The sequence below is a fragment of the Xenopus laevis genome, chromosome 2L, assembly GCF_017654675.1.
Source record: "Xenopus laevis strain J_2021 chromosome 2L, Xenopus_laevis_v10.1, whole genome shotgun sequence".
NCBI lineage: Eukaryota > Metazoa > Chordata > Amphibia > Anura > Pipidae > Xenopus > Xenopus laevis.
Genome location: NC_054373.1, coordinates 179,243,473 through 179,257,539, shown reverse-complemented (window position 1 = coordinate 179,257,539; position 14,067 = coordinate 179,243,473). Strand labels below are relative to the sequence as shown.

At 42.0% G+C, this 14,067-nt stretch overlaps 1 protein-coding gene across 1 annotated transcript in view; it reads left to right on the top strand.

Annotated features, from left to right (window-relative positions):
* LOC121400067 (NADPH oxidase 4-like) overlaps positions 1-14,067 on the top strand; it is a 128,209-nt gene that overhangs the window by 65,605 nt on the left and 48,537 nt on the right. The window contains 1 exon segment of the mRNA XM_041582725.1: positions 606-666. Within this exon segment, the coding sequence (XP_041438659.1) occupies positions 606-666 (61 nt within the window).

The following is a 14,067-nucleotide window of genomic DNA, read 5'->3' as shown; positions in this document are numbered from 1 at the left end:
TAATGGAGATGAAGGGCAATGAGCTTGGGGTGGTATGTCTATGATTATGTTAACAGAAGCAATAGCTAGAATGGATGCTCCAAAAACACAGTTTATTAAGGTATTTGCCTCCATGTTGCTGCCTCCATGTTGCTGCACCTCAACATGGTTTCTCATACCTCCATCCTGCCTCTTCTGATTAATGGAGCACAATGGTGGCTACTGACCCTTCACAACCCTGGAGTTACCACTGCCCTGGTAGCTCCAGAGTTCCCACAGTGGATTGAATCACTACGTGCAGGAGACTTGTGCCCATTGAATCGGATGCAAACTTGCAACCCAAAGTTGCATCTTAAACTTACAAATAAGATGGTTTCAGTATGAGTAGTTTTACTACAACACTGGAACAATGGCCTTTGAAGAACCATGGAAGGTTGACTACAAGGATCAGTGCAAGGAATATACTCTACTCAAGTTAATTTACCCATTGACATTGGCATATATGGGATGTGTAGGTTGTATCAAATGCTAGTTTTCTCTATGAGGCTATGGAGTTGGTCTCCTATACTGATATTCTTCATTGTCCATCTACCATTCCGTAATCAGTTTATTTATTTGTGTTGTAGTGTCCTACAGAATCAAGAGCAACGTTTGCAGTTCACATTAAAGTGGTGGGAGACTGGACTGGTAAGTTCTTCTCACCAATGACCCCAAGCTCTGTTACACTGTCACTTAGAGGGTGGGAAAGATGCCCATACATCACTTCCATCCATTTGTTAAAGGCCCATAAAGGGCCAGTTCACTGTGCACTCTACAGGAAAGAACCCTGGGCCAGGGCAACTGGTCAGAGGTTATAGTAATTGTGGGGTGCCTAACAAATTAACACCCCACTAGGGTGCTATGGACAATTTGGGGCATTTCTGTATGGAAATATACCAGTAGAGAATCCACCTTTTGTGACATTTGCTTAAAAAGACTTGAATGGTTAAAATGGGCGAGTAAAGCTCTAGTTACTATTGTGTTAGGGTATAATCCATAACCCTATACAGCATCAGACAGGTGCCCACCAGGTTGCTGCTTTGGGGACCCCAAACCACCTCCAGCCCCTTAGTTGCAACTCCTCTACCCCCCCATCCCAGCCGCAACCTCTGCCCCCAGACATACCTTTTCCCTCAAACTGCAGGGACTAGGCCAGGCAGGGAGGTTGGGAGAGTAGAATGCTTCAAGCAGGGATTGATTCTGTGTTTTTTTTCCCAGTGTCCGACCCTGCCCCTATGACCTTTATTCACAGGCCTAGGCTACATGAAAGTATATCAAACGCTATATTAAACATTGAAGATCACTGCACATTAGCCGGCAGTAGCTGCTAGTACTTCTGTAGCAGTTGGAGCCCTAAAATTCGCCCGTCCCTTTTAAACTATCTTGCTATCTTTGTTTGCGTTATAACACGTAGTAGTGAGTGCAGATTTCATAAGGGCCAATTAAAATGGCAAGACTACTAATTATCTAATCATGATCTGATGCCTCTGACAGTCGTTTATCACAAACCTGTTTTTAGTGTGAAGTTTCTTGCCAAAAAACACACCACAAACCTAAATATATCAGCAAAATAAGCCATTGAAGCAGAGATTTTCTCCCGGCAATGCGTTACTGCATACAGCTGATTTATGGATCACTGAAAACTTTTAGGCATTTTAATACATTTGTTCCACAGAATAAACCTAGATTTGGAAAGGGTTTTTATTCTTAACACACGAGGAATCAGGGTCAGAACAGCCAACTCCTTTTACTGAGAACTGAACAGGAATGACAAGACTGAGTGATACTTTGGGTTGTTGCTTGTCCTTTGCTACTTTTTCACTTTATCATCTTTCTGTCTCTGCTTTACATCCCATAATAGTCTCTGGGAAGGGAGTGTGACTGTGGGATAGCAGTTATAGTAGGGAGAGATGGTGTCTATAGTAACAGTGGATAATAGTCTCTGGGAAGGCAGTGTGACTGTGGGATAGCAGGTATAGTAGGGAGAGATGGTGTCTATAGTAACAGTGGATAATATCTCTGGGAAGGGAGTGTGACTGTGGGATAGCAGGTATAGTAGGAGAGATGGTGTCTATAGTAACAGTGGAAATAGTCTCTGGAAGGGAGTGTGACGTGGATAGCAGGTTATAGTAGGGAGAGATGGTGTCTATAGTAACAGTGGATATAGTCTCTGGGAAGGAGTGTGACTGTGGATAGCACGTATAGTAGGGATAGATGGTGTCTATAGTAACAGTGGATAATAGTCTCTGGGAAGGGAGTGTGACTGTGGGATAGCAGGTATAGTAGGGAGAGATGGTGCCTATAGAACAGTGGATAATAGTCTCTGCGGAAGGAGTGTGACTGTGGATAGCAGGTATAGTAGGGAAGAGTTTGGTGGCCTATAGTAACAGTGGATAATAGTCTCTGGGAAGGGAGTGTGACTGTGGATAGCAGTATTAGTAGGGAGAGATGGTGCCTATAGTAACAGTGGATAATAGTCTCGGGGAAGGGAGTTTTGACTGTGGGATAGTAGGTATAGTAGGGAGGAAGAGATGGCGTCTATAGTAACAGTGGATAATAGTCTCTGGGAAGGGAGTGTGACTGTGGGATAGCAGGTATAGTAGGAGAAGATGTGTCTATAGTAACAGTGGATAATAGTCTCTGGGAAGGAGTGTGACTGTGGATAGCAGTATAGTAGGAGAGATGGTTGCCTATAGTAAACAGTGGATAACAGTCTCTGGGAAGAGTGTGACTGTGGGATAGCAGGTATAGTAGGGAGAGATGGTTGTCTATAGTAACAGATGGGATAATAGTCTCTGGAAGGGAGTGTGACTGTGGGATAGCAGGTATAGTAGGAGAGATGGTGCCTATAGTAACAGTGGATAATAGTCTCTGTGGAAGGAGTGTGATTGTGGATAGCAGGTATAGTAGGAGAGATGGTGCCTATAGTAACAGTGGATAATAGTCTCTGGGAAGGGAGTGTGACTGTGGGATAGCAGGTATAGTAGGGAGAGATGGTGCCTATAGTAACAGTGGAAATAGTCTCTGGGAAGGAGTGTGACTGTGGATAGCAGGTATAGTAGGGAGAGATGGTGCCTATAGTAACAGTGGATAATAGTCTCTGGGAAGGGAGTGTGACTGTGGGATAGCAGTATAGTAGGGAGAGATGGTTGCCTATAGTAACAGTGGATAATAGTCTCTGGAAGGGAGTGTGACTGTGGGATAGCAGGTATAGTAGGGAGAGATGGTGCCTATAGTAACAGTGGATAATAGTCTCTGGGAAGGGAGTGTGACTGTGGGATAGCAGGTATAGTAGGGAGAGATGTGCCTATAGTAACAGTGGATAATAGTCTCTGGGAAGGGAGTGTGACTGTGGATAGCAGGTATAGTAGGAGAGATGGTGCCTATAGTAACAGTGGATAATAGTCTCTGGGAAGGGAGTGTGACTGTGGGATAGCAGGTATAGTAGGAGAGATGGTGCCTATAGTAACAGTGGATAATAGTCTCTGGGAAGGGAGTGTGACTGTGGGATAGCAGGTATAGTAGGGAGAGATGGTGCTATAGTAACAGTGGATAATAGTCTTGGAAGGGAGTGTGACTGTGGATAGCAGGTATAGTAGGGAGAGATGGTGCCTATAGTAACAGTGGATAATAGTCTCTGGGAAGGGAGTGTGACTGTGGGATAGCAGGTATATGTAGGAGAGATGGTGCCTATAGTAACAGTGGATAATAGTCTCTGGGAAGGGAGTGTGACTGTGGGATAGCAGGTATAGTAGGGAGAGATGGTGCCTAAAGTGGATAATAGTCTCTGGGAAGGGAGTGACTGTGGGATAGCAGGTATAGTAGGGAGAGATGGTGCTATAGTAACAGTGGATAATAGTCTCTGGGAAGGGAGTGTGACTGTGGATAGCAGGTATAGTAGGGAGAGATGGTGCCTATAGTAACAGTGGATAATAGTCTCTGGAAGGGAGTGTGACTGTGGATAGCAGTATAGTAGGGAGAGATGGTGCCTATAGTAACAGTGGATAATAGTCTCTGGGAAGGGAGTGTGACTGTGGATAGCAGGTATAGTAGGAGAGATGGTGCCTATAGTAACAGTGGATAATAGTCTCTGGGAAGGGAGTGTGACTGTGGGATAGCAGTATAGTAGGGAGAGATGGTGCCTATAGTAACAGTGGATAATAGTCTCTGGGAAGGGAGTGTGACTGTGGATAGCAGGATAGTAGGGAGAGATGGTGCCTATAGTAACAGTGGATAATAGTCTCTGGGAAGGGAGTGTGACTGTGGGATAGCAGGTATAGTAGGGAGAGATGGTGCTATAGTAACAGTGGATAATAGTCTCTGGGAAGGGAGTGTGACTGTGGGATAGCAGGTATAGTAGGGAGATGGTGCCTATAGTAACAGTGGATAATAGTCTCTGGGAAGGGAGTTGACTGTGGATAGCAGGTATAGTAGGGAGAGATGGTGCCTATAGTAACAGTGGATAATAGTCTCTGGGAAGGGAGTGTGACTGTGGATAGCAGGTATAGTAGGGAGAGATGGTGCCTATAGTAACAGTGGATAATAGTCTCTGGGAAGGGAGTGTGACTGTGGATAGCAGGTATAGTAGGGAGAGATGGTGCCTATAGTAACAGTGGATAATAGTCTCTGGGAAGGGAGTGTGACTGTGGGATAGCAGGTATAGTAGGGAGAGATGGTGCTATAGTAACAGTGGATAATAGTCTCTGGGAAGGGAGTGTGACTGTGGGATAGCAGGTATAGTAGGGAGAGATGGTGCTATAGTAACAGTGGATAATAGTCTCTGGGAAGGGAGTGTGACTGTGGGATAGCAGGTATAGTAGGGAGAGATGGTGCCTATAGTAACAGTGGATAATAGTCTCTGGGAAGGGAGTGTGACTGTGGGATAGCAGGTATAGTAGGGAGAGATGGTGCCTATAGTAACAGTGGGATAATAGTCTCTGGGAAGGGAGTGTGGCTGTGGGATAGCAGGTATAGTAGGGAGAGATGGTGTCTATAGTAACAGTGGGATAATAGTCTCTGGGAAGGGAGTGTGACTGTGGGATAGCAGCAAGTGTAAACTGGCAATATGTGTGTTCTGGCAAATGCCAGAGGGGCTTCTGTAAGATGTCAGAAGACAGTCGTTATTTATTGGGCCTTTGAGGGTCTGTTTAGGCCTCTATGTTCTTAAAATTCCAGGGCCTATTTTGGCAACAGTAGGTGATGATGGGAGCAGTAACAGTATCAGTTTCACCTGTTCAGCTGTGGTTGACTTACAACTACCATAGACTAAGACTTGACTTACAACTACCAAGGACAGTTAAAGACTGCTTGGGGTTTTTGGGGTTGTATATCAGCCAAAGCTTGAGGACCAAATAGTTGAAGCCCTATCAAATACATAAAAAAGTTGTTTTAAGGCTCACTTCCCGTTATCAGCTAAAACAGCCCTGCACTCACCTCTTTTTATCTCCATCTCTATGTTCTTTCTGCCTTTGTGGGTTATTTCTCATTGTTTACTGAACTGACTGGGGAATTTCATTGTATTTTTTACAGTCAAAGATAACGAGAAATGAATTATATTCTTTTGAAGATTAGTCAAGCTCCGAGGGGAGTGAACACATGGCTTTAGACGAAGGGATTTCATGGGGTATTTATCAAATCTAAATCTTCCCACTTTGTTGGGATGCAAAGTTTAGATATTAACTTCATTATTTTATAGTTCTTATTTGCAACCCTGTGCATGCCAGCTGTGGCAGCAAGACAATAATAGGCAGTAGTGATGGGTGAATTTATTCGCCAGGCGCGAATTCGCTCGATTCGCCGCCTGCGAATAAATACGCGAAACGCCTGCAAAAATGCACTGCAAAAATTCGTCGGCGTCAATTATTTTTTCCCGAAAAAACGGGCGCCGGTGTCAAAAACGGGCGCCGTCATCAAAAACGGGCGCCGGCATAAAAAACGGGCGCAGGCATAAAAAACGGGCGCCAGCGCCGTTTTGCGAATTTCGTGCGAAATTCACAAATTTTTCGGCAAAGCGAAACGGCGCAAATTCGCCCATCACTAATAGGCAGCTCATTTTAGTGGTAACTGTAGATGGAGCAGGGACCATGGGGTCAATAGCCTAAAAGAATACCCCCCTCCCCAGCTTCTCTGTTACTTGCGGTGGGGAAGGGAGGTGCAGGTAACTAGGAGACTCTGGAACGGGTCAAGAAGTAGGTGGATGAGGGGTGGAAAGTGGGTAGACGAGGGTTGCCAATTTTTTGACCACAGAGGAGGATTGGAGCTGACGTTATGGGGGAATGGCTGTAACGTTGTGGGGCGGGGTGATGGCTACATGGAGTGGGGAGATGACATTGCGGGGCCTGGTTTTCCTAATTTGGCAGTTTTGACCCGAGCATGCCCTTCAGAAAACCAGGTTGTCGGCTCAAAACTGGACAAGTAGAAACTAGTGATGAAACTCTAGTGCCAGCGAATAAATTTGCGAATTTGCTGCAAAAATTCATGATGCCCGGCTACAATACTGACGCCGGCAACAATCCAGACAATTCTATTGTGATGAATTGACGTCTGCGTCAAAATTTGAGAACTTTTCAGCAAAGCAGTGCACTAAGCCCTTCGGAAAAATGTTTTGCAGGGGGTCCTGGCACACTGTGGTTACACTACTAATTTATGTCATAGGGTTATATGGGCAGAGACCTGGCGAACTGCAGGACGGTTGCATATTGCAAAAAACAAGGCTAACTGTGCCACATTTTTGCACTTTTCACCTTTCACTTTGGAAATGAGCCCCGTTATTCACAAAAAGGAAAGTCATAAATCACAAACATTTGGGGCTATTGTCTTGGTGCTACACACACGTACAATTGCCTCTACATGTATGGGACCTGTTATCCAGAATGGTCTGGACCTGGGGTTTCCAGATAACAACAGATATTTCTGTAATTTGGATCTTCATACCTTAAGTCTACTAGAAAATCATATAAACATTAAATAAACCCAATAGGCTGGTTTTGCTTCCAATAAGGATTAATTATATCTTAGTTGGGATCAAGTACAAGCTACTGTTTTATTATTACAGAGAAAAACGAAATAACGTTTAAAAATGTGGAGTATTTGGATAAAATGGAGTCTATGGGAGATGGCATTTCCGTATTTCGGAGCTTTCTGGATAACGGGTTTCCAGATAACGGGTCCCATACCTTTATTGTTTGTCTCTTGTTCTGGACTGTCCAGGTTCAGGTCAAAACCAGAGAAGCAGCAGCAGTGCTATAGTCTATGTATTGTTTCAGAATAATCATGGTGGTTATATAGTAGCTCAGTCTTTGCAGCGACTTCTGATGTTTATGCCGGTGTATGCTTCAGGCGTTTTGCATAAAAGAATGTGATTTTCCTTTTCAATCCTTTACAAAAATCCAATGAATTTGAGACAGAATGGCTGCAATACTGTACAAAGAGCCGCGCCAACGCTCAGACCTCAGATTCGGGTGAGCAGCCATACGAGACACTGAATTTCCATTGGACCTGCCTTGTAGCTCCGAAATGGCAATAGAACAAAAACTGCTGTAAACTCATTATTTTCATGATTCCATTTTCCACAATGCAGACTGATAAGCATTTCGTTAATTGCAGAAAATAATGGTGAAGTGCACCACAAAAAATCCCAGCATTGAAGGCGCCGTGCCCAGTACAATACAGAAATACACAAAACCAGCTGCTCTTGAATTTTAAATCTCGGCCTGCCCCAGCCATAATAAGGACAGTTGCTCTACTGATCACAGATGCTAGGAATGGACATTGCTTGTATTTGCAGACATTAAACATTATATACAGTACAACTGTCTGTAGAGTTATAGGACAATTGTCCAGAGCCGTATGCATATGGTGCTCCATAGAGGAGCAGTTGTTGGCAGGTAGGAGTGCTGAACATATCATGGGAAGGAGGACAGGGTGGAGGCTGTAAAAACAAATTCAAATGTAAAAAAAATGTAAAAAAAAGTTTGAGAGCAACACAAGCATACAAAAAGTTCCTGGGGGATGCCGAAAAAGAGCTGTAATTGGCTTTTCGGTATCCCTATGTGGACTGGCAGCCTACTGGAGCAGGGGCGTAACTACAGAGGAAGCAGACCCTGTAAAAAATAAATATTTCTAAAACAGGTCAACTTCTAGACATTTTGGGGGCCTGAAAAATAATTTGCTGTGGGGCCCACTAATATCTAGTTACGCCACTGTACACGAGGCTCTGTTTGGCAGTACATCTGGTTTTTATACAACCAAAACTTGCCTCCAAACCTGGAATTCAAAAATGAGCACCTGCTTTGAGGCCACTGGGAGGAACATCCAAGGGGTTGGTGAGTAACATGTTGCTCCTGGGCTACTGGTTGGGGATCACTGCAGTAGAAGAAGAAGGAAAAAGAAACAGCGTTGTCCAGCCTAAAGCTCTAGTTGACCAGAAGGAAGCTGGAAGATGAGGGCCACAGGATTAACAATTGGCATCTGATTTATGAATCTCCGTCTCCTTCTGATCGGAGCCTAAGCCTTGCTCCATTTCCGGGTAACGGACTTGTAACACACGAACAAGACCTTGCTAAGTCATCTTGGAGGTGAGGTAGCTAATTTTAGTTTTTTTTTTTAAATGACAGTGGGTGAAGAAATATAGACATTCTGGATAACAGGTTTCATACCGGTGAGTGGCCAGTTACAAGGGGCGGCAAAAAGTCGCCTCCTATAACTTTAAGAGCTGGATTTCCGGAAATTCTGTAGCACTCATTGTGCTAGCGATACCTCATGCGGCAGCAGCCTACGGATCGCCCCTGTGTGTGTGTGTGTATATATATAAATATATATATGTATATAGTATAAAAATATAGTATAAATACTATATACCATAGGAATTATATTTGTATTCTGCATATGGATAATATGTTCCATACCTAGTGTATATATGAATATACATATATATATATATATATATATATATATATATATATATATATATATATATACATACTATATTTAAAATAAATAAATATATATTTGTCTAAATATTAAAATATACTATAACTATACTATAAATATATACTATAGGAATTATATTTGTATTCTACATACTAAATGACATTGTGCTGGGTGCATATAGGATTTAGTGTAACTTTAAGTTGATATTAGCCAGACAAACAATACGTAAATAAAACTGGTACAGTTTGAATGACCTGCCTTGGGTATGAGTTAGTTACAGCTGTCAAGCCTTCTGGCAACATTGTGCTGCCTTCTGGCTATGTGTGAATAATATATATTGGAGCACCTACGTATGTTGTTGCTATGGATGATTGAACACAGCGTGTTCATACAAATGGTAACTACTACAGGTATGGGGTCTGTTATCCAGAATGCTTGGGACCTGGGGTTTTCCGGATAAAGATCTTTTCGTAATTTGGATCTTCATACCTTAAGTCTGTGAAACAAAAATATTTTAAACATTAAAGGAAAACTATACCCCCAAACAATGTAGGTCTCTATTAAAAGATACTGAGTAAAACAGCTTCATGTGTAAAACCCTGCTTCATGTAAATGAACCATTATCATAAATATATACTTTTTTATTAAGTATGTCCATTAGATAATTATATAATAGAAAATTGCCATTCTTAAACTAAATAATGGCGCCCCTGAGATCTTAGATTTGTGACAAGCATTAATAACCACCAATGTAAAGTCAAAACTGAGCAGTTTGAAGAGTCTGCCTTTTTTGTTCCTCAAGCCTTCTGTCACAGTTGTGCTTCGGTATTTCTGGTCATATCTTAGGAGCACATAGGTATGGTGTTAGCAAGGATGTAAAAGGGCATATTATGTAAATGTAATATTACAGGTATGGGTTCTGTTATAGATATGCATTGGACTTTGATAAAGACTTTCGTTGGGCTTAAGTATTCATTTTGGGGGTATAGTTTTCCTTTAAGTAAACCAAATAGGCTTGTTTTGCCTCCAATAAGGATTACTTATTTCTTGGTGTAAATCAAGTATGATGTATTGTTTTTATTATAACAGAGAATAGGCAGATTATTTTTAAACTTTAGAATTACTTGGATTAAATGGAGATAATACTGATTAAATTCCCATGCATGGCAGAGCATCTTTTTGGAAAATTGTTAGAATTATTGTGTCTGCCCTAAAACTAGATCAGACTGATCGAAATCAAAAAGAGATTGGCATCTAATTCCCCCAGTTCTCCTGCAGGTGGGGACTTTTTTTAGCTAAAAACAAATAAAAATCGTAGTAAAAATATAATTTGCATGTTGTTAGAATGGTGGAAACATGCTGCATGTGCCATTATCCTTATGGTGCACAATGGCTGTCCTTTTAATATAGAAAAACCTTCAATTTATCCTCCTTAGAGAACTCTAGGGTGCCAGGATCTCCCTTGTCTTGAACTAGGGACCTATTGTTTATTGGTTGCAGCTCCATCTTGTTTAGCCACTGGATGCCTCGTGCTGTGGTGTGAGTCGATAAATTTTCCTCGACTGACCCCGCCTATGATCTACCTTTGTGATGATAGTTACATAGTTACATAGTTACATAGTTACATTGGGTTGAAAAAAGACAAAGTCCATCAAGTTCAACCCCTCCAAATGAAAACCCAGCATCCATACATACACCCCTCTCTACTTTTAATTAAATTCTATACACCCATACCTATACTAACTATAGAGCTTAGTATCACAATAGCCTTTGATATTATGTCTGTCCAAAAAATCATCCAAGCCATTCTTATAGTCATTAACTGAATCAGCATCACAACATCACCCGGCAGTGCATTCCCCAACCTCACTGTCCTGACTGTGAAGAACCCCCTACGTTGCTTCAAATGAAAGTTCTTTTCTTCTAGTCTAAAGGGGAGGCCTCTGGTACGGTGATCCACTTTATGGGTAAAAAGGTCCCCTGCTATTTGTCTATAATGTCCTCTAATGTACTTGTAAAGTGTAATCATGTCCCCTCGCAAGCGCCTTTTTTCCAGAGAAAACAACCCCAACCTTGACAGTCTACCCTCATAATTTAAGTCTTCCGTCACCACCTTTGAGACCAAGGCGTCTGAATTCCTGTCCTGTAAGTTGGTTCCTGTCATTGTCTTATATTTTGGCTTTCTGGTTTTGACCTTCTCCTGTTATTTGGACTTTGATTGTTTGTCACCTGCCCTGACTGTGCCTGATTTTGGACTTCTCTAATCAGGGTCAGACAGGACCAGCGGGACACCGGGACACTGGGAAAAAACCCGGTGGGCCCCCTGATCTTGTGAGCCCTGCCGGCCCAGATCCACACCCAAACCTGAAATTCAGAAACTTCTTAGTGCCGCGACCACCCTTTGTCCAAAAACATTGCGTGCACACGCGGCTCAGCACAAATGCGCTCACACGTGGTGCAGTGTGCATGCGATCACACGTGCCGGTAATGGAGAGGGGCCCTGGAACAGCAGCTCTCTAATTGCCACCAGCCCTGAACAATTTACTGTACTGGCACTTAGTTTTCTGCCTGCTACTTTATATGAACTGGTCCTTGTTTTTATGTTGTTTTTATTTATTATTGTTTATTAAACCCAGTCCTTGTAAAGTTGTATGTTTTACTCAGCTTCTGATGGTAATTCAGTGGTAATTCCGACAGCCGCCTTTAGTCAAATGAGTTTATGCAGGGCAATGGGCTAAACTTTCATGTGCTGATATTGCGAATATTTCTTTTCATGGCACAATGTGATGAAAGAGAGAAAACATCCATATGTATGGATTTCTGAAGTTTGCTCCCCCACAAACAGAAGACAGAGGGGAAATCAATATTTTTTTTTTTCTCTCGCTCTCTCTGGGCTTTTAAAGCAAATCTATGGCGGTAAAATAAAGCAATAAATAGTGTTCTACCTGCAATGAAAAGGTCAGCATGATTGCATATCTATTTATGAACACGGCATATGGGAAGCATAAAAGATCAACAGTGGGTATAAATCCACTTTGCATACATTTAAAAGGTCATTTTAAGCAAGAGTTGTATTAAATGTTTATGTTGATGGCCTTGTTTATCCCTTTGCATGTCAATAGTGGTACAGGGCTTCATAAAAGAGAATGCCAACCTGGAGTTCATAGTAAATACAGTAAATATACGTCTAAGTTTTTTATTAATTACACAATTTATCTGTTATATACAAAGCCAAAGTACTGGGTGGCAGTCGAAGATTCCAAAATTCTAGCTAGTGTTTACTTGTAAAACTGGTGATATATGTACCAATTTGTTTCAAACGATTATTGATGTGTATGGTGTCCTGCTGAGCCTGAACAATATCCTTGTAGATATTGGTTGTCCAGGTTGGAGAGTTCAATCTGTCCATGCAGAATGTTGGCCAACAATTGTGCATCACCAATGCACTTTTTCACGGGTGTACATCTCCACCTCACTTGCTATCAGATCTGCCCACTTGCGCTGTGTAGTAGTCAGTTGTAGATCTGGTAGGATGGCCAAAGTTTGATCACCTTAATTTCTTACAATCTAAGAATTTTCAAAAGTCAGGGTGGAAGAGTGAAGGTCACTAGACTAGACATTGTTATGTGTATGGTGACCTGCTTATTCTGAACGTTATCCTTGTACTATAGATATTGGTTGTCCAGGCTGAAAAACTTAATATGCCAATGCAGCATGTTGGCCAGTTATGGTACATCACCAGGCATAACCATAGCGGCCATACCAAGTAGAGCACATGAATGATCTGAATATGATGTGTAGCCCCGTGTATGCTCTTCATCTGTTTGTCCAAAGTGAGAAGTTTTTCTGTCAATGCACTTTCTCATGGGTGTAAATATCCAACTAACTTAATATCAGATCTGCCCACTTCGGATATTGGCAAACCAACACATCCATTTGGGCTATGTAGTATTCAGTTATAGATCTGGCAGACTGTAGAGAATATGACCACTTTAAATTCTTAGAACCTAACCATTTTCAATATTCAGGGTGGAAGAATGAAGGTCACTAGACTAGACATTGTTATGTGTATGGTGTCCCACTAAGCCTGAACAATAGCCTTGTACTTTAGAATTTGGTTGTTCAGGTTGGATAATTTCATATGCTGATGCAGCATTTTAGCCAGTTATGGTACATCACCAGGTGGAACCATAGCAGTCATACCAAGAAGAGCGCATGGACGATCCGAATATGATATGTGGCCCCTGGTATGCTCTCCATCTGTTTGTCCAAGCTGAGAAGTTTATCGGCCAATGCACCTTCTCATGGGTGTACATATCCAACTAACTTGCCAACAGATCTGCCCACTCCGGTCTTTGGCCAAACAACACATCTATTTGGGCTATGTAATAATCAGTCGATTAAGCAGGTTGGACAAAGTATGACCATTTTAAGTTATTACAACCTAACAATTTTTAAGAAGAATAAAGGTCACTAGACTGGACATTAGGAGACAAGGACTCACAGCTTATTGTGCAATTGCCGGCAGTGTGACTATAGGACTGAAGAAATTATGAAGAATTTTTATTAGTATTATTTTTCCAGAGAACTTCAGCAAAACTCTGATTCACTATTATTTAGGACACCCCTCCTGTGCTTGGAGACACGTTAAAAATGTATCAGAGAAATGGAATGTTCTGCCCTTCTCTGTGAGGTCAAAAGGGTGAAGACTGCAAAAAACAAATGACAGCAGTTGGGATTTTATTGTGCTGTGTTCAATGAAGAATCTCATACCATGCTGGCATTTAAATACAGTAGATCCTTGCACAAGTGTCAAGTCCAAATTATATCTGGGGAAAATATGGAAGACTTGGGTAAATGGATGGGTTTCAGTCCCCCAAATGCAGTTGTCTGGTTGTCAGATCAACTAATAAATGGCACTGCCAGTCTCAGAATTGACACTGTAAGAGAAGAGTAGGCGCTAGAGGAAAAGCTGATGTTTCACCCATGAAAATCATATAAAAAAGAAGAGGAGAAGAAACAGAGATTAGAATATAACTGCAGCCCACGCAGGCTCCTTGCTTATTGTGTTTGGCTTTATAGGTACTTGATCCTGGCATCGGCGGTAAAATGTTGTTT